We start from the raw sequence: 20,761 nt of genomic DNA, 5'->3' as shown, positions 1-20,761 counted from the left end.
TTTCCTGATTCTAGATAAGTCAAACCCACATGATAGGTGGTTACGTGAAACACTTCATTTAAAAAAAGAAAAAAAATCTTAAACCAATAATTTTTTAATTAATGACTTATTTTGTTTTTGAAGCGTAATATAAAAAATGGATATACATACATATATATCAAAATATAAAATGACAAATGATGTTTGTTCATTTAAATAAATTGATAGGTAAAACATTTATATCATTATTTTAGGTTAAAATATAAATTAAATATTATTAAAAATAAATATATGTATTTTTGTATTTTAAAAAACTATACTAGATTATAATATTTAATAACTATATATTTTTAATTATGTTAAAAAAAATATTTAATGAGTAAAATTGATTATAAATTATAGTTTAAGAGAAAATTTGGTAATTTGTAAAGGGAATTTATGCATTTGGTACCCTATGTTTTTGCAAAGTATTATTTTGGTACCCTCTGTTTTCAATAATGCTCATATGGTACCCTGTATTTTAAAATTATACATATTTGGTACCCTAAACTTAGATTTGATAGATAAAATTTTGTCAATATGATCAAACTGTCATCAGTTATATGTAATTATGTAATTAAATTTAAATTTGTAATTTACATAATTGACAGCAATTTGATTAAATTGGTAAAATTTTATTAATTAAATTTGAGTTTATGGTACCAAATATGTACGATTTTAAAATACAGGGTACCATATGAGTATTATTGAAAACAGATGGTACCAAAATGATACTTTGCAAAAACACAGGGTACCGAATAGTTACCTACCCTTTTGTAAAATATCATTTGTTATTTATAATTATATTATTATTTATTATTTTGATAAAATATATTATTATATTAATTTTATGAAAATATGAAAACTTGACAGATTAATATATACAATCAAACACAGAAAATGATATTCTTATAAATCATAGATTAGATTCTTGTGCACAACCAAACACAGTGATGCAAATTTCTAGACTATCAGATTACCCTCTTCAACTTTCCTATTAATATGAAAAACTGTGAAGTCCTAATAACAAACAACTCCTAAGTTTTCATGAGAGTAATGGTTGGCGCCAAAGGAAATATATTGGAGAAGACCAAAAATAACAAAGAACAAGAGTAAAACCACTCATATCTGCCTCATTTTTTATTTTTCTTGTGAGATTTGCTAAATTTCTTTCAATGTCTCGAGGAACCATTTGGTGTGTCTTGTTTGAGATACTTTAGAGGATGTTTGGTATGAGGTTTGAGTTTGTGAGAGTAGAGTTAGATAATGTTTATATTAAGAGAATGTGAAATTTAAGTATTTAAAGATGTTAAGATTACCCTTCTCAAATCGAACTGAAACGTGGAACCTACTTGGAAATACAAACCTCAAAGCCATTAAAAATAAATTTACCAAACATATATTAGATTTGACATTCTCATTCCCACCAAACTAAACTCACATACCAAACACTCCCTTGAAGTTATGCCTCAGCTTTGTTTTGTAAGGCAATAAGTTTTGTTGACTAATGATCGATCCACTTTGGTAGTATGCACTATTGAATTGACAATATTATCTTTTTCAATTTTCTTCTAGACTTGTCTTATGCAATGTAATATAAGATTAGTGTTACTAGCACTCATATTTTTTTATTTAATTTTTAAGATTTCAAGATTTTTTTTTCGGGTATTAGCAATAACATATTTAGAAAATATATTTTAATTAAGTTAAAAAAAGTAATTCGTTATTTTAAAAAATATATATATGTTCTATGTCATTTTTCAATAATAATATCGTTTCTTTGGAAATTTGTCGTTTGTCATATTGGTGTCGTTTTCAAGAAAATATGTCGTTTTAAGCATAATGTCGTGTTTCTAGATTGATGTCGTTCTTTTTGGAAAGTTATCGTTTTTCCAGATTAATGTCGTTTTTTAAAAGATGTCATTTTTAAAGATTGATATCGTTTTTTAAGAATTATGTCGTTTTACAGATTTGATTTGGTTGGTTTTTCTTGGAATAATGTCGTTTTCTGAATTTTTTCCTTAAAAAAAAACGTTCACCTTATGTTGTTGCTTTTTTTTTTTTAATAAAAAAGATAATAATAAAAAGTACTGATCTTGACTAATGAAAAAAATAAAATAAAATAAAAGATACAAAAAGACTTGGGAAATCAAACGAGCAAGCGCAGATTGAATATCATGAGATCAATTGCAGACGATTAGGATTGGGATTAAGGAAAAATCAGTAGTTAGATATACTTGAAGTGGTTTCGTACAACTTGTATTGTATGGTTGGTAAGAGAAGAAAGAAGAAGAAGAAGAAGAAAACCGGATAAGAAGACTCTGCAAAGTTCAAAGCTCCATAGAAGCTGGACAGCCATGTCCAACAGCTCCATCATCAAACCCACTTGGCTTCACAGCCCAGAGCCCATTATTCTTCTCCAAGACAAGTACCTTTCTACACCACTAACATTCAGTGCTAATCTTTCCCACAAAGCTTCTTCTTCTTTTTCTTCTTCTTCAACCTCCAAGCATCGGATCTTTACAGTGAGAAGCAGTAATGGCAGCCCAAAAAAGAGCTTTAATTTGAAGGATGCATTAGCTGGGGTGGTGGATGGACAAGTGGAAGAGCTTATGAACAGAGAAGAGAACAAGGTTATGCTTGAAGGGTTGGAGAAGGCTTCGATGAGGGTTGAGACGATTAAGAGGGAGATAGCTGAGTTAGAAAAGCAAGAGCTCGAGGCCCAGAATATGAGAAAATACATCAACCAGCTCGAAACTAGAGCTTCAGAGGTTTGTTTAACTCATTTTTTAGTGTTCAAAGTGAACATTTTTTTTTACTTTATTGAAGTGAAATAAGTGGTTTTGAGTGATACTTTTATTGGGATTAGGAACATGATATGGTTTTACCATCTGGGAATTTCGATATTTGCTGTGTAATAAAATGAGTTAGCATTGCTTGGTTAGAGTGATTTTTTTTACTTCATTTTAGTCCTTTTTGGTGTTGTTTGGGAAATGATTATTTGTGTTTTGCTGACAATAAAATGGTGGACGCTGTAGACATCAACCAGCTCGAAACTAGAGCTTCAGAGGTTTGTTTAAATGATTTTTTAGTGTTCAAAGTGAACATTTCTTTTGATACTTTTATTGGAATTATGAACTTGATATGGTTTTACCATCTGGGAATTTTGATATTTGCTATGTAATAAAGTGAGTTAGCATTTTTACTTCATTTTAGTCCTTTTTGCTGTTGTTTGGGAAATGATTATTTGTGTTTTGTTAACAATAAAATGGTGGACGCTGTAGATTGAAGACTGTCAGAAGGAGATCTCAGAGGCAAGAGCCATGGTTGAAGAAGCTGAACGCTCCCTCACTCAAAGTGGGAATGGAGAGATTGGGAAGGATGAAGAGAGATTGGAGTCTGTGAAAGCAGCTTCTATAGCTGCCATTGTTGGCACTCTTGCAAGCTTACCAATCTCCTTGACTCAGGTATCCACTACTTCAGAGCTGATTCTCCCTCTAGCAATAACCTTTGCTAGTTGTGCACTGTTTGGGGTTACCTTTCGATACACAATTCGAAGAGACTTGGATGATGTTCATCTCAAGACAGGGGCTGTTGCAGCTTTTGGTGTTGTCAAAGGTACATATCATAAAACCTTTTGTTATCATGAACCTTTTGGGGGTTCATTTCATACTAATGGAATGATTTTTTTACCATTTCGGTGTAATAGCTATTCAATTTTTATTCAATTCCATTTCTATTTCTTCTCATATTCTCATTCCTATTCATCTATTTTCATTCGCTCCAACCAAACGACACCTATGTACCTATGCGTATGTGTAATGCTAAGAGTCACAATGCTTGTCAAGGGTATTGTCTGGTGCGGCTTGGTTTTCTTGGTTTGTTTTGTGTCTTTGAACAACTGTGTTTTGTTTTAGAGGACTTTGGCTTTTGCCATCATTTTGGTATATATGATCTTTTTGTGTACATCCAGATTGTCTAAAGGTGGTTGATTAGATTAGATTAGATTAGCTTACTTTTCTAAGTTTGGTCATCTCTTTGTGAGATTTGTATTTGATTTTTGATCCATTTTAACTAATTGTCAGTGTTAGTATCACTTTTGATTTGTGTTTGAATATGCAGGTCTTGCTGCCCTAAGTGCAGGACAGCCTTTGGAGTTGAATACAGAGAGCCTCTTGTCTCATGCATTTGATGGTGCAACTTATGTATCTCAGAACCTTTTTGTTTTTGCTTTTGCTGCTGTTGGTTTGGACTATTGCTTTAAAGCAAGGCTTTTGAGTCCTTTCCCTATCGAAAGATCAATTTCAAGGACCAAAGATAGGTGATGAACCACTTAGGTATGCATAGCATCATAGGGCTATTGTTTAATAAATCACAGTTTTTGCCTTGTTTGCTGGTGGTGCAGTATATCATTTTGTTAAGAAAATATCAATCAATTTTCATATTGCTAAATGTCTATTGAAGACAGACTAAAGAAGAAACAAAAAAAGAAGTCTTAAGCTTTTTTCTTTACTATACTGACTTTCCAGCATTACCAAATTCAATCCAATAGCAGATGTAAGTTGCATTTTATTCAAAATCACATAAACAAGAAAAAGCAATCATTGAAATCACAATATGCCTAATGTTCAAAGTTCAATATTCTGTCTTTCTACCATGTGAGCCTTACTGTTTAGAGTTTCCTTCTTTCATCTTCATCCCTATCTTCACCATTATGTAAGGGGTCTCTGGGAACTTCCCACCCTCGAAGCTTGTTCCTGGATTGTTCATTAGAAGATGGAAGATTCTGTTGCTCATTTTTCCTGCCCTGAATTTGAAATTATGTCAGTCAAGGACCTTACTCGTAGAAATAAACAACCTTAAAGTAGTTCTACCTATGATGAAACACAAGTAATCATACCCCATCAGCAGTTCCCGTTCGTTGAGAAACATTTGATGAATCGTTCTGTTCGGATGATTTTGAAACACTCTTTGAAGCCTCACCAAACAATTGAAAGCCCTGGATATCCCCATTTCTCATACTCATTTCCAGCTGTAGATGAGAATAAAGAAAGGATTCATGTACCACCAACAGAAAGAACTAACATGTAACAGGACAATATTTATGGTGTTAAGATTGCTGGAAATAACAAACCGAAAACCATTCAATGATGAAGTTCTTTGTTATCTTTGTATAGCTCTAGATTATAACAAGCAATTCTATAATAGTCTTCTATTCACCATTGACATTTAGTTGAACCAGGTAGGGAGAACAACTGAAAGAGTGTGTACCTGGATATGAATAATGCCCAGAATAATGCTAGCAATAGGCAGCCAACTCTCCTCCGGCGACAACGACAAATTGGACCTAATTCATCAAGGGAAAATCATTTGTCTTAGTTAGATTCATTCACTCTGAACTCGTATACCATCAAAAACCAAACAAATGTACTAAATATCACAACTCATAGTTCATACTTCATATTCCAGTGACATAAACCATAACAAAAATCATGGGGTGGATGCTTAAATGAAAAAAGAGAATCTTGTTTGCAATGTTCATAAATCAGAGAACAATGAAACAAATTTACAATTGAGTTGTGAGCATAACGAACTTGAAATACTCCCATAACGAATGTGATACTAATATAGTAGTATTTATTGAAATTTAGATGGTATTACATATAAAAACAACTACTAAGATTTCTTCATAAACTAAGTAAAAATTAAGTACCTGAAGTAGGGAACCAAATAAACTAGCGAGTAAACTGCATAACGTCTCTCACCAGTATCAAGCCAAGCAAAAACCCAACTCTAAATTCAATCAAAAAACGAACAAATCTTCAGTATTTTTACTCTTTCTCTTTTCCAAATTAATAAAACCAAAAATGAAAAGTTCTTCTTCTCCGATTCTTTACCAGCCAATTGAAGTAGGGAATGAAGCTGATGATGCTCATGACAGCCAACCTGGAATCGGTGGAATCGAGAGCTGAATCGCCGTCATCCCCGTCAGGAGGTCCGGCGACCGGAAAAAACAGTGAAGAGACTACAGAGGCGCCAATAGCGACGGCGAAAGGCGCATCGTGAGAGAGGTCAGCTCTACAGACGCCTCTTCTGAGCTTCTGCTGAAGGGCTGAATGGTAGTGGCGGTGGAGTCTGAAGAAGGAAGAAGAAGGTGGTGGCGGTGGCAGTAGTGGTTTGAGAGAAGAAGAGCAATGGATTTGGATTGGGGAAAGAGGTTGGAGATGGAAGGAGGTCATTGGTGTTGTGTGTTTAACATGTGAATATTGAGATTGAAGAGGAATTTGAGGTAGGTTTTAATGGCTTCCGAACTCAACTCAGCTACGACATTTTTCGGGAACAGAGACTCACTTCCTCCTATATCCTAGCCTAGAATAGAATACATTATTGGATTTTAATTTTACTACAAACTCCTTAAATTTAATTAATATAAATAAATAAATAATAAATATATGAAAAATACTAAATAATCTTTATAATTCACTCTCTTTTATACTCTAGATATATGTATTCACTAATAATTTTAAAAAATATTAAAATATAAAAAATTGAATCATTTTTTTCTTTTTCTCTTTTTTGAGAATCAATTTTTAGATTTTTTTTCTTTTTTGAAAGTGGGTCAATTTGTACGTATATTCAATTTTGTAAATTAGTAAAAAAAAAAAAAACAATAATAACTTTGCTAAAATTTTGTTCATATTAAACTAATAAATAGTACAATTTTGTTGTGTGAGAAAAATATAGTGACGAGGAAGAATCAAATTATCAAGCTAAAATAGAAGTATCTAAAATTATATAAACCCTGTAAATATATGTATTTTAAAATGTAAAAAAATAATATAAAATAAAATGTTTATAGTATTGGTGAAAAAAAATATGTATTTCTCGTGTATTATATAATGAAGTGAGGACCGAATTATGATCTATATCATAAAATTATGATAATGTCAAAATTTATAATATTGGGCACCACATTAATACAAATATAAAATCTAAATAATAATAATAATTTAATATTGCAAAATTCACTTGTAATATTAATGCGTGCTCAGTACATAAATGCACTAAAATTATAAGCTAACAACAATTTATTTTATCTTTACTTTTACATAATTTTTGTTGCTTGCATATTGAAGACTTAATTTTGGTATTTTCCATTTCTTTTCTTTTACTTAAAAGGTAAGACACCTAATCAAATCAACCATTCATATGAAAGCACAACTTGACTAATGTATTATGTGTATTAAACAAGTTTGATATTTGAAACATAGTAGTTGTAGTTGACCAAAACCAATATTCTAATTATGGCAAGTGACATAAACACTTAGAGGTTTTTTATTCTGATTAATTCACATTTTAATTTTCATGCAAATAAAAAAGACAAATGAGAACATTTTTTTTTAAAAAAAGGTGAAAAAAAGATCAAAGCTAGCTTTTCACACTGGAAAAATGATAGCATAACTTTATCCAAAGAAAATAATAATGAGCATATGTCTCCAATTTGAGAGGAATACAGGTCTATTATCCAGTCAGCAAAAATTAGAGATAATTGCATAACTCAATATAGTTAGATGCTCAAGAAATCATTTGCAAGGCACTATTAAAATAAAACATAAAATAAAATAAATAGGCCAGTGTAAAAAAATTCTTGCAAAATAAAACATGTGGTAATTGAAAAGAGAAATACAGAACCAGAATATTGTGAAGAACAAGTAGAATTTACACAAATTTTAGGAAATGAATTAAGTCCCATTACGATCTACCGCCATCATATACAAACTCATAAATCCCTTTTTGACAAAAATAATAGATCGACACTATGTTTGAAACATCATAATAAATATACGAAACTATGGGAAATATAAACCAATATTATGATTTATGGCTCTAACCTTTTTCCCTTCTCATGGCTACCACTACCAGAGATACTAACAAATTTTTCACCTTCAGATTGAGAGTTACCACACTGCATGTGGGGGCAATACCTGTAATTTCGCTTAATCTCCCATCCGAAGTAGCTGAAGAAGAGACCCAATTATCATCTCCATCCTGTGTTTTTTTTTGGTTTTGTTTTTGTTTAAATTTGCATAGGGTCTACTCATATAAACAGCCCGAAACAGTCCCCGTACAAGCGAAAAAAATGTGAAATACTTTTTTTTTCTGCTTGATTTGCAGATCTCGTCCGGATGTACATGCTGATTTCGCTTAATAGTAATAGATATTTCCGCTCTCAAGCGCCCACCCCTCCTCTTCTGTCCCCGTTCTCTTCCTCGCTGGACACGGCTATTAGCTGTTGTTGCAACTGTTTAAGAAAAATCAACAAATAATCAATGGTGTACGAACGATAGTCTCTTTCCCTTGATTTTCTAAGATTCCCAGACTTGGTTTGCTCGGCTATGTAGGGTGATGAAAAATCTTTGAGCTAACTCTTCTGAAGTGAATAAGTAAAGAAAGAAAGTAGATTTTGAACCAACTTACTTGGACGAATTTAAACTTTTCAGTAGTCAGTTCTTCGGTCAAGCTGTTCATCCTGCAATACGAGAGAGATAGACAGCGTAAGCGATGAATACCATTGCACAAAATGGGATTTTAAGCATCAAATGAAAATGTGACCAACCGGGCTTGCAGTTCTGAGATCTTCATGAGCAGTAGACGCTCTCTATCTGATGCACCGGTTTCAATCTGTAGAGCAAATAATCAAACAGAGAATAAAGGAAGGCGTGTAAAACTAACATTTGTCATTTATCAGGAAGAATGACTGCATAAGTGAATGGAATGAGTATTTCTATATACATCTGTTCTTACATTAGGATGCCCTAAGAATGAATCCGAAACATCCCAAAGAGAATAATACAGGTGTTGGAACCAACAAGGCAAAAAAATATACTAAATATTTGAATTACATTCTATATGCAATGTGGTAGGAATTTGGCCAAATACAGAGTCAGAGAGTCCGACTAAGGAATCTGTAGCTGAAGGAACATAATTAGCATTATAGAGTTGCACGTATCAATGTACTTTGTAAGTGCTCGGAATCTATGCCTGGTATTCTGTAAGATTTCATATTGAAGAGAAGCGTTGGATGCTTTTGATGAGGAAATTTACGATGGGCATCCCATGAATATATTCTGTAATTTCAATTAAATTAACCTAAAAAACAAGGCTTCCATACTTTCCCCCCCTCCTTTTATCTGTCCTGTCCAATAGTTTGGGAAAAAGTTGAAAATATATGATATGCATTTTGTTTGGATGCTCAGAGAAATCACCACAAACAAAAAGGTAGTACAAAAAGAATGTCCAATTCGAGACAAAGGGAAGAATGGTATGAAGATAAAAGAAAAATGCTTACAATTCCATTGTTTTCTGGACTGCGAGGCAGTGGAGGCAACTTCCCATTTTGAGCAGGAGCTACAAACAGAAGCAGCTTACGAGTTACATCACACTTTTCCAAAAGCTTAATACAATTACATCTATCATCATAAAAGGGCAGATATTCCACTCACCATCTACCATTTCTGTTGGTTGCAAGCTGTTTAACAAATTCATGATAAGATCCTGGCATTGTGAAATCAAGAAAAAATCACTCGGTAGTTGTAGAAGTTAGAATTGTCTACTTCAGAGAAAAAAAATTCAACAGTCTAAAAAAGTCTCTCCTAGTTTTGCCCTTGTACCTGTTGTATTGAAGTCTGCTGAAATAGATTCTGAAGGTGAGGCATGAGAAGTGATGCAGGTACTATGCTGTTGTTCAACTCCTTGGGAGACTGATTGACAGGCTGAAAAAAAAGAAAGAAAAAAAATTATTAGATATAATGTCATCAATTACTTTTAGCAACGCTATCTAATAATAAATGTGTGAGCCTGTCTATTCCTATCATCTTATTCAAATATTGTGGCCAAGAGATTAGCTCACAAACCACTTGTTTGGAATCAAATATCCAATCACCAACACTAGCAGACTTTCTCAGTGGGGATCCCTGGATTGACAGATCAGAAAATTTAGTGAGGAGCAGAAATCTAAGTATAATTTATTCCAGAAAATTTAATAACAGCAGGCTGCCTACCTGTGAAGATCGACGTGGAACTGTACTTAATGGAATATCCTAGGGCAAAGTTTTAAGTTAGTGAAACTGAAATAAAAGAAAAAAACAATTCTTAAGAGTGGAAGACTCACCTTCACAAGATCTAAGTTTTCTGAAGTTACAGAGAATCGCCCCTTAATCTGCACCAGATTGGCTTTTGATTTATCATCCAAAGAATCCCTAAAACCTATTAGAGGAGAAGACTTGGTGCAATAAGCTTTCTGAGCCAAGTAGATAATGACAGTAGGCATTACGTAGCACAAGTGATAATGAACTTTGAAGAACGCTGACAACCTGCTTACCTCCAGAAGACTTTATGGGAGCTGATAAACTATTGGCTGAAGCTCGATTTGGAAGCATCAATGGACCACTAAAGCTTGGTGTTCTCCGTACTTCATTATTAAATTTCTCATTTGGAGCTTTATCATTCTCACACCTAGACATTTAACTAGCAAACCATTAGACATTTATCGACAGAGAGTGAGGTTAGCCTAAGGAATACAAGACAGCAAACACATGGATTTGCCTTCATATAATCATAATTTCATCATATATAGGTTTTATAATGTAATTATCATACAAGTTCATCTTTCTTTCTTCTTTTTCTTTTTTGTTTGGCAGAAAGGGTGGGGGAGACATGCACGGTTCTAACTAACTTTGACGAGATCACAAGTTTATGCAATGCAAGTACTTCTAATTAATTTTGACAACTCTATCGCAAGTTCATGCATTACAACTATGAAGGAACAAAGCACTTTGACAGACCAAAAAAAATTGAATAACATCACAACAAACACAAAACAGTAATTCGTGATGAACCTTTCAGAATTGCGTATCCTCTCTGATGCTGAATGAGTAAGCACAGAACCAGGCATTAGTGGACCACTATGTGTTTGGCGAAGTTTCACTGTTTGAGTTCTAGTTTTGTTCACAACTGTTTCTTTTTCTGATGTAGATGTTGCTAACTCAATGCTTGATCCATTTTTGTTCAATCCAATTTTCTCTAGGCTATTAGACTCCTGTACATCAGATTCCAGAATCGGGCTTTTTTTGTTTGAATTGTCAGACTGCTCTAATCTACCACTGCTTGTTTGTCCTTCGTAAGGTAGTTCTTTGAGTGAACTCAAATTTCCTGGTGTGGATTGGTAATAAGGAGCATCCTGATTAATAGATAAAAATAACTGTGTTACAATTAAGATATTAAATAGCAAGGATAATTACAACAAACACTGTGGTTGCAAATAAAGAGAAGAAAATAAGTGTAATTGTAGCAAGTTTGACAATTTGCAAGACTGTCATGAGGTAAAAGCAAAAGGACAACCTTGTCAATATACACAGATTTTAACTTTTCATCTTCTTCTCGCATCTCTTGCAAATCCTCATCATCATCTCGCACCTACAAATTTAAAATGAAAGTTTATTTTTCAAGTTAACAAGTTAGAATTTAAACTAAAACACGACCATTGCCATATGAAATGAAATATCCTGACAATTCAAAATTAGAACAAATGTAGGCATACCATCGATGCTTGAGCTTTTAGATCATCAAGATTAAAATTCCATGCGCTGACCCCTCGTTGATACTCACTCTGACCAAGAAACACAATGAGAGTAGCTATGAGAAAATAGTTATGGAACTTCAAAAGAACATAACTAATTAAAAAGTCAAGCAGTGTATGGATTTCTGATCTCTGATTAATGCTCCCAAGTTCCTTGTCATTGTATTATGAATTGGATGCAAAGGCTATTTAGTTTATGTTTTCTGATCATAAACTTTTAGGTGGCTAACTTTCTATGAGTTAATTTTTCAGCAACAAAGTCTTATTTTAGCTACATCGTATGAAAAGAAACAAGACTCTGACAGTGACAGTGACAGTATTGCATCGTGCCATTACAAATCATTTTCACAAATATTAACACGTATTTATGAAATTGAAGAATATGATCAATTGTGCTAAATGGAACACGTGAAAATTCATAATTTGGCAGACTATTTCCTTTTCCAGTTTATTCTGTATGGTTAGATTATCATTTCTTCTTTCCTGATTCATATGAGCAAAGCTGGAAATTCCCTTTTTCAACTTTCCTGATTCTGGTATTCTAGGTTATATGTGCTTCTAAATTCTCTAATAAATTAATCACTCTTCGCCAGATCATTAGAATCTAAATTATTTATGTTTTTGCATAATTTAGAAATAAAGAAAAATATTGAATCAAGCCAAAACAAAAGAACTCTCAGATATACTAAAGCTTATGTGACAGGGTGCACAGTTAACAGTGCATGTTTCTCTGCATTAGATCATGGCCTTGCTTGGCATTGCTTCTAAAAGCACTGTTAGATCATTTAAAAATTAAAAGCTCGTTTAATGCTTTGTTTGGATTTACCTATATTTGAGCTTTTGAATTTAATAAGCTCATTAACAAGTTTTGGAAAGGTCAAAGCCCAAAGTGGGAAGCTTGGCCAACCAAGCCCACATATATCATAATGGTATCAAAATCAAACAGTAAGAAAATTTGACAGTTTAGAACAACTATATTAATAGGGTACCATTTTGCGCTGTACTACAAATTTATTGCACAAAACAATGCTAAAAAGGTGACATAAAAATTTCAGCAACAAATAGCTATCAGTCAAGAGAAGCGACGAACCTGTGATAATGCCTCTTGTTCTGCTGAAGGCATCTTTTTAAGCGCTAGTTGTGCAGCATCTTTAATCTTCAAGCATTACACAAAATCCATAATTAAGCATAAGAGCACAAGTAAAACCAAGAAGGCCTTTAAATTTATACATGACCATAGTTGGACTACCACCTGAAGAGCTTTCACACGATTCCAAAGTGGTGGCAAGTCAGCAAACAATTTCTTCACAGAAAGCTCTGGAGGCTTTGCCTGTTTGAAAAATGAGTGTTTCAACAATTTCTCTGCCGTTGGTCTCTTTGTTTGATCTTTCACCAAACACATTGCCACCATTTCTTTAAAAGACTGGTCACAACTGGAAATCCTCTAATTAGAATACATTCTACAAGAGAAAGTATGCGGGAAGAAAGAAATAATCACATTTGACACCTTTGCCCAGCTTAAGTAAAACAGTGGCAAATGCTTAGAACCTAGGTCGTATATATATGAGTGAGTAAGAGGGTTATCTATTCAGAAAGAATTCCAATACCTTAGAGAACTTTTTGTCACGATCATAATCAAGTCCAGGAGGGGCATTTTGTATGGTCATCAGTAGAACCTATGAAAGAAAAGTTAGATGCATATTATATTTTTCTATGATGCCAAGCCACATTTGCAAATTCATTCTTGTTGAATCCTGTGTAGCAGATGTAAGTACCTTCATTGGAGGATATTTTGAAAAAGGTGCATGACCATGTGCCAACTCCAGGGCCGTAATACCAAGTGACCAGATATCAGCTCTGTACAAGAATAATGCACCATAAAATCAAGTAATCAGGCTCTATGATCCTTCTTCAATGTAAGTATCAAAAGTAATGGTTTAAGGCACGGAGTTCGGTTTAATGAAACGAGATATTGAACAGTTACCACACACATAAACACGTTATCAAATACATGACCAATTTGTTAGCTCCTCAGTGAGCAGACAATATAGGTAAAGAATGTCCTTGAATCTAAACTATAACACATTTCACTAAAACGGCAATTCATTAGTAATTGCTTGCAATGAACTACTTTGAGAGAAGACAACAGCATTTTAACTTGCTTTCAAGCTTATGAATGAAGAACCAACTTACTTGAAATTATATCCACTTCCTGGTTGCAATACCTCTGGTGCCATCCTGCAAAGGGGAATGTGAGTAACAATCTCAAAAATTTGGAAATTAGAAAAAGAAAAAGAGTTCAGCATCCCCAAAATAAATACATAATGCCCAATGACATTACATACCAGCAGGGAGTTCCAACAAACGTATTTCTTGAACGTTGTCTATCACCTGCATCAAACATGCAAGCTGAAACACCAAAGTCAGCAAGCTTCACAATCCCATTGGTATCAAGGAGTATGTTTCCAGCCTGCAGCCAACAAATTCAAACAAAAAAAATGGTCACTCGATATATCTTTCAAAATGTTAAAAACGAGAAACTCCCAGTCTCTACTGACCTTTACATCCCGATGGATATGTCCTTGCCGATGAAGATAATCCAAAGCCTTAAGGGTTTCTTTAAGAATAGAGCCAATAGCTGCCTCCTCAAACCCATCTGGATATGCAATCTTCATAAGGTGCAAACAAGAACCCTCTGCCATGAATGGCATGACCACCCAAAGGTTTCGGTCGACAACAAAAGAACAATAAGCTGTTACAACATTCGGATGATCTATCAAGCTCATTGTTTGAGCCTCCCTGCGTATGTCATCCTGCCAAAACACAGTACATCGGTAAAATAAAATAAAAAAAATAAGCTCTAATGTAGATTCAGACCAGTAGTATTCAAATTCTACATTTATAGTTTGTTTTGTTATAAAAATTCAAATGTCGTTTATGAATCAAAGACATGAAAGTATAACAATATAATCAGTGTTCAATACAGCAAAACACTAACTCTAAAGTGTGTAAGTGGTCTTTTATGAAGGAAAGTCCATTTTTATGATGGAAAAATTACCAACAGCAAGAGCACCTAAAGCTGCTATATCAAGTTCTTTGCTCCACCACCCAAAATGGAAAATTAAGTTATGACAAGTAAAGATACTCTTGAAAATGTAGTTTTACATGCTGAAGAATACAGAGACAATGATAAGCTGTCAGCTACACCATCAAGATTTCTTATTGTCTTGAATTTGACACATCATTAAGCCCCTTGAAATATAATTGGAAATTTAGATCAATACACAGTCATCAGCCAAATATTAAATGTGTATGTATGAAAACAAATCTATAACTTCGTTTGTCAGCGTTTCTTGGGTTTCCTCTGAAAGGAGAGAACTAATCCTTATAGCCCAGGTATAAACAGTATTAGCTTCAACCATGACACTCACTTATGTTAAAGTCACTTTCCATAAATACAAATTGGAGAATTTGACACAAAAATACAAATTGAAAAAAAGAATATACATATATCTAGTAAGATAGGCAGCACCTTATTGGAGTCTAGGAATAATTCCATTAAATTTTGGGGGATATTGAGTATTATTAATGTTAGATGAACAACTACAGCAGAATGAACCCCTCTAAATCCTGACGATGTGTTAAGACCCCAAGACTTAAGACCAAGTACCTTCTCCTACTAAAGCATAGTAATCCCAAAACTCCTGAGATGCCCATTTAAGATTGTGGGAGTCGACAATCTAAACTCACGCGAAGGAGCAAAGATTGCAATTTTTTAGAAGTATACAAGTAGCGACTAGCTAGCTTTACTGTAAATCCTAGAAGCTCGGCAATGACAACTGGGGATCTAAAACATAAACATACCAAACCAATGAGTATCTGTCTCTGCCTCCAGTACAAACTGGAGCTAATTAACTAAACAGAGTGAAAGCTTCTCCAACGCCATGATCTCACTTCACACACTAATCTCACTCCAGAAATTCAACACAAAACCACCAACAAACTCCTACCAACCACAGATCGGCCACATAACCAAATCGAAGACCATAGATTCAATCCCAAACCAAAACAACACAGCACAAAAATCCACTCATACTCAAAACAAGCTGAACCAAACACATCGAAAATCCTTCCCCAAAAAAATTGATAATAAGAATAATAATTACACATGAATACAGCAGATGCAGAACAGAGAAGACAGCTAACCAGATTGCTATTGCATCGATCGAGATCCAAACACTTAATAGCCACCACTTCATTGAGCGGAATATAGATCGCTCTAAAAACAGTGGCACTGGCGCCATAACCAACCTCCTCGAGAAGCTGGTAATCGTCTCTTCTGGCCGAGAAATTCTTCGAATTTGCACCGGTTCTCCCCATACTGGTCGGAACCAAAAATTAAAAATAAAAAAATCACCGTCGACGGCGGACTCGAACTCCTCTAGCTCAGTCCGTACACCAGGAGAAGGCGTGTGGTCTGGTAAGGATACTGTTCTTTTGGCGGAGCGTTTTCGATGATGATATTATATCAAATCGTTGACCGCCATGAGAGGAAGGGAGCTCTGGCTCGAGTAGAGTCGAGATGAACCCAAAAAAAATTAAAAATAAAATAAAATAAGTGTGCTGACGTGTCCCGGTGCTGCTCTGGTATCGGGATATTGACACGTGGAGGGGTATCGCAATCGGGAAGAATATGGGGCCCGCTGTTTCAGTACATCTGTTTTGCTAATTAGGATTTTAGGGGTAGATTTGGTATAAAAAGATCTAGTTTAATATATGGTTTCGTCAAGTCAAGTCTGGTTTCAAATGGACCCGTTTGAATTTTTTAATCTAGCTGGGTTTGTGTTTATATACAATTGATTAATTAGTAGGATGTGTAATTATATATATATAGAAGACAAGGAGGGTTCTTCTTTCATGTGTGAATAGTTTTGGGCGTAATTTTTTCTTTATAACCGTGTATATTATAGTTATTTAGAATATTTGTAAATTTTAAAAAAATTCTAAATAGTTTATAGTGTAACAACATGTTTGAACTTAGTTTTTAATACTGTAAATTATTCAGAATTTTTTAAAAAAATTTGCATAATGCTCTAAATAGCTACAATATACACGGTCATAAAAAAAATCGCGTCGAGAACTGTTAATGGGTTAAAAACACTGAGAGTTCCACCAGTAGAGCTTAAAGTGAAGCTTCTATAAAAAAATTGTCATGTATAAATATATATGAGTAATTATATTATATTTTAAAATATAAGATTTATTTATATATCAAATGATAATTATTTATGAATTTCTATTGTTATGTTTGACTAAACAGTTAAGTAATTACGTAGAAAAATAGTATTATGTAATAAATATTATTTAAAAATTAATAGTAATTAATACATTCTCCAATTCTCACTAGGCTATGAGAATTAGATAGTATAATTGAGATCCATTAATTATCTCAAATTACACAAATAATGTGTAATTATATTATTGGACAAAAATACTAAATTAAATAATTATTATAAATTACACTCAGTTCAAAATACAAAAGAGTTTTCCAAAGGTGCCCTTAATAACCAATATTATACTACTTTTTCTCTTTTACTAAGATTTTGTTTTGTAATATATTAAATAATAAATCTATATATTTTGTAAAAAGTATATGATATGAGATAATTAAGACGAATATTAAAACAAAAAGGCATGAGGCCAAGTAATATATAATCTCGAGAATATAATATTGTTGAAATAGAATCACTCTTAACAATTTTGGAGTTTGAATATAGAAATAATAACAAAAATTCATATGAATTAACACTATTATTGTTGCACTATTAGAAACTTATTGGAAAATAGGGTTGGTTTATTATTACTAAAATTGTTTGATTTGAAAAAGATATGCAAATTAAATAGGAGATCTTTTGTATATTCTATAAAACGGTAAATTAATCATGAATCAAATCATTTTATTATTAATATAGAGTTATAGACTTGATGTAGCTAGTAATAGAAAAAAAAATTATAATTATTTCATTATTTTAGAGGGATGGAAATCTTGATTACTAAATAGTTTTACTACAACGAAAAATGAAAATAATAATATATAAGACGTAAGGGAGATCTTACCTATAAAGATTAATAATTCTTATCAATAAGATGAGCAATACATAGTTCAATCACTTCATAAGATAAATGATAATAATCATCCTTTTGCTAATGAGTGGGTCACTTTGTTCGCCTCACGAGGAACAAAGTTGCAAGAACTATCTTGACAAAGATACATAAAATGTTGGATATTCCCAACAATAATTTCATCAACAGAAGCTCGGATAACATTAAGACAATCACTTTCGAAAGAATGGATAATGAGCTTCTCCCGATAGCACCATTTCAATGTTTCTAGGCACGCTAGTAGCTCAACCATGAAAGGAGGTTGGTTAGACCGCATTTGATTGGTAAACAATCGTGTAGTCACTCCTCTATCATTTCATATCACCGCCCCAAAGCCAAGCAACCCTTGACTATTACATATTGTAGCATCGACGTTCATTTTGAATTGCAAATGGTCTGGTGGTTTCTAAACAGAAGATTGTCCTCCCTCCTCTATCACCATAGGTAGTCGATAAGCTCGGTCCTCAACCAAGGTGCCTATACCAACTTCATTGTTGTCATTAACCTCATTGGTGGTGTTGAGACTTCCATCTTTATTCATGTTATCTGGACGCACCACTCTACCAGAGGGATAATCAACTAAGATGCAATCTCTACTCTCATGGAACTCATAAACAAAATACCTAGCTGTCTCACACACTTTGTTAGGCTCACGAACCTTCTCGCCATGCTTAGCCTTGTTTCTTTCAAACCAAATCATCCAAATAATACTTGCACATGCCTCAATCTCTTCCTTAGGAAGCTGAAAAACACACTTTGAGATGATCTTTTCAATTATGTACCTATTCCAATCCGCCAACTTACCTCCCCAAGAAGATTGTTACCAACATGCCGCTAAGAAAGGGCATTCAAAGAGGGCATGTCTAATTGTTTAAGTAGCTACCCCACATCAAAAACATCTCAGGTTGACATTGATTCCTTTTTTATGGAGCACCTGAACAGTAGGAAAAAGCCCATGGTACACCCTCCACAATAAAATTTTAATCTTAGAGGGTAAATGGAGTCGCCATAGCCTCTTCCACCATGTTGCCATGCATGAGTTAGACGAAGAAGGTTCTTGACCACACTCCTTGATAGCTTTATATCCCGATCTTACTGTATAAGTACCTTTAGAGTCAAAGTACCACAACCTCTGATCATTAATATCTCTGCAACTTAATGGTATATTAAGAATATGTTCACAATCCACCTCCCAAAACAATTGCTTAACAAAGTTTTCATTCCATTGTTTCCCATGAATAAAGTCAGCCACTTTCCAATTCGAGCCCAAACTTCCTAATGGAGTGATAAGACAAAAGGTGGTTAACCTTGGCAACCATGGATCAGTAAATGGGTGAATAGACTCCCCATTTCCCACCCGCCATCTAACCCCAAACTTTAGCGCCTCTTCCCCACAAGATACTTCGCCACATATAAGACATACCATTCTTTCCTTGAGTCTTCATAAAATCACCATCTTTGAAGTATTTGGCTTTGGGAACACGAGCCATGAGACAATTGGGTTGAGTAATAATCCTCCAACCTTGCTTTGCTACCAATGCTTGATTGTAAGCCTCCAAATCCCGAAAGCCCAATCCACCCTCCAACTTAGGGAGACATAGAGCTTCCTAACGCTTCCAATGCATTTTATGTAATTCCTTAGTCGACCCCCACCAAAATCAAACAACCATAGCTTCAAGGTCATAGCAAAGAGCCTTTGGAAGCTGAAAGACACCCATAAAGTAAGAAGGTATAGAAAGTGTCACCGCCTTTATCAAAATCTCCTTACCCCCAACAGAGAGTAACTTGCCCTTCCACAAATGAAGACGCTTCCATACCCTCATTGGGAGAAAGATTTTTTTTTTTGGTACATTATAATCTCAATTTTTTTATATGGGGCATATGTAGCGTCCCAAATTTGCTAGTAAGGCTTAGGGCCTTGATTAGCATGCCTAGAGGGCGATAAGTGGTTTATTATGTTAATATATGAATTTGATGATTATTTGATTAGAAATGCATGTTTAGGTGAATTAAATATGCATGTGGGCCTCATTTGGTTGCTAGGGGCATATTTGTAATTTTAGTCTGTTGAGGGCATAAATGTAATATTGGTATATATTGTGATTGATACCACGTGTGAGTGGTGATATAATTTTGGTGCACGATCCGAGACGGTCCTAGGGAGTTGTTTAGCTAGAAAGTCACAACGGGGTCTAATACTCGGCTCGGGAGGAGCCTAGGGGTATTTTGGGAATATTATAATGTGTTCGAGAATTATTGAGTAGCAGTTAGTAATTTAGTAATGATTTAGACGTGTCGGGATTAAACAGGAATTTATAGGAATAATCAGGGACTTAATGGGATATGGTAAATGACTGAATTGTCCTTGGAGGCACTTAAGGATTTAAATAGGCTCAAGGGTATTTTGGACCTTTTGTACAGGAGGGGATTTTGATCAAATAATGCAGCTGGTTCTAGGGTCATCTAGAAGGAATTAGAAGGGAACAAACAGAAGGAACTCCCAGCTCTCTCTCTCTCTCTCTTTTTCCCAATTGGTTCTCTCTCCCTCTCTAAGGTGTTGATTTTTGGAGGATCATAAGGCAGAAACTCAGGAGTTCAAGGGCTTAGCTAGGATTTGGGAGACTGATCTAGGTTCAAAGGTAAGTTCTAATTCAGTTCCTTGATTGAATTCTGCTGAGAAATGTTAAGGTTGGGAGCTGATATATGTTTTGTTTGGTGGATTCTTGGGATGAAGTTTGGCTAGGTTCAGCTTGGGATTAGTGGATTTGAGCTTGGAAGTGGATTTTAAGGAAGCACAGGGATGAATTTCTACTTGTGATAAGGGTTCCATGCATCTCTGGAGTTTAATTGCTGTTGTGGTTTAAGTTTTAGAAAGTTTTAAACCACTAGGTAATTTATGGGTTTGATTGAGTGTTTGAGCTTGTTGTTGTTGTTGTTTCTGAG

General features: G+C 34.1%; 3 protein-coding genes across 3 annotated transcripts; 1 reads left to right on the top strand and 2 right to left on the bottom strand.

The window, feature by feature from the left end:
- Positions 1-2,273: 2,273 nt before the first annotated feature.
- Positions 2,274-4,409, top strand: LOC133778657 (uncharacterized). Its single transcript, XM_062218652.1, has 3 exons — positions 2,274-2,789; positions 3,303-3,636; positions 4,141-4,409. The coding sequence occupies exons 1-3, from the start codon at positions 2,376-2,378 to the stop codon at positions 4,341-4,343; spliced, it is 951 nt and encodes a 316-aa protein (XP_062074636.1). The 5' UTR covers positions 2,274-2,375; the 3' UTR covers positions 4,344-4,409.
- An 88-nt stretch (positions 4,410-4,497) lies between these two features.
- LOC133778658 (uncharacterized) lies at positions 4,498-6,424 on the bottom strand. Its single transcript, XM_062218654.1, has 5 exons — positions 5,916-6,424; positions 5,732-5,811; positions 5,290-5,365; positions 4,919-5,050; positions 4,498-4,825 (listed from the first exon to the last, which is right to left on the bottom strand). The coding sequence occupies exons 1-5, from the start codon at positions 6,255-6,257 to the stop codon at positions 4,691-4,693; spliced, it is 765 nt and encodes a 254-aa protein (XP_062074638.1). The 5' UTR covers positions 6,258-6,424; the 3' UTR covers positions 4,498-4,690.
- Positions 6,425-7,663: 1,239 nt separating this feature from the next.
- Positions 7,664-16,242, bottom strand: LOC133778659 (uncharacterized). The gene is made up of 21 exons (XM_062218655.1): positions 15,863-16,242; positions 14,215-14,469; positions 14,002-14,126; positions 13,850-13,894; positions 13,432-13,513; positions 13,264-13,332; positions 12,909-13,079; positions 12,747-12,812; positions 11,618-11,686; positions 11,419-11,493; positions 10,917-11,257; positions 10,400-10,533; positions 10,190-10,284; positions 10,080-10,118; positions 9,933-9,992; positions 9,690-9,791; positions 9,522-9,573; positions 9,368-9,426; positions 8,636-8,700; positions 8,497-8,548; positions 7,664-8,320 (listed from the first exon to the last, which is right to left on the bottom strand). Exons 1-21 carry the CDS (start codon positions 16,034-16,036, stop codon positions 8,249-8,251), a joined length of 2,202 nt encoding a protein of 733 aa, XP_062074639.1. The 5' UTR covers positions 16,037-16,242; the 3' UTR covers positions 7,664-8,248.
- Between the last annotated feature and the right edge of the window lie 4,519 nt (positions 16,243-20,761).

This window comes from Humulus lupulus, chromosome 5 (assembly GCF_963169125.1).
Source record: "Humulus lupulus chromosome 5, drHumLupu1.1, whole genome shotgun sequence".
NCBI lineage: Eukaryota > Viridiplantae > Streptophyta > Magnoliopsida > Rosales > Cannabaceae > Humulus > Humulus lupulus.
The sequence above is the reverse complement of the archived record's forward strand: the minus strand, read 5'-3'. Positions and strand labels throughout refer to the sequence as shown.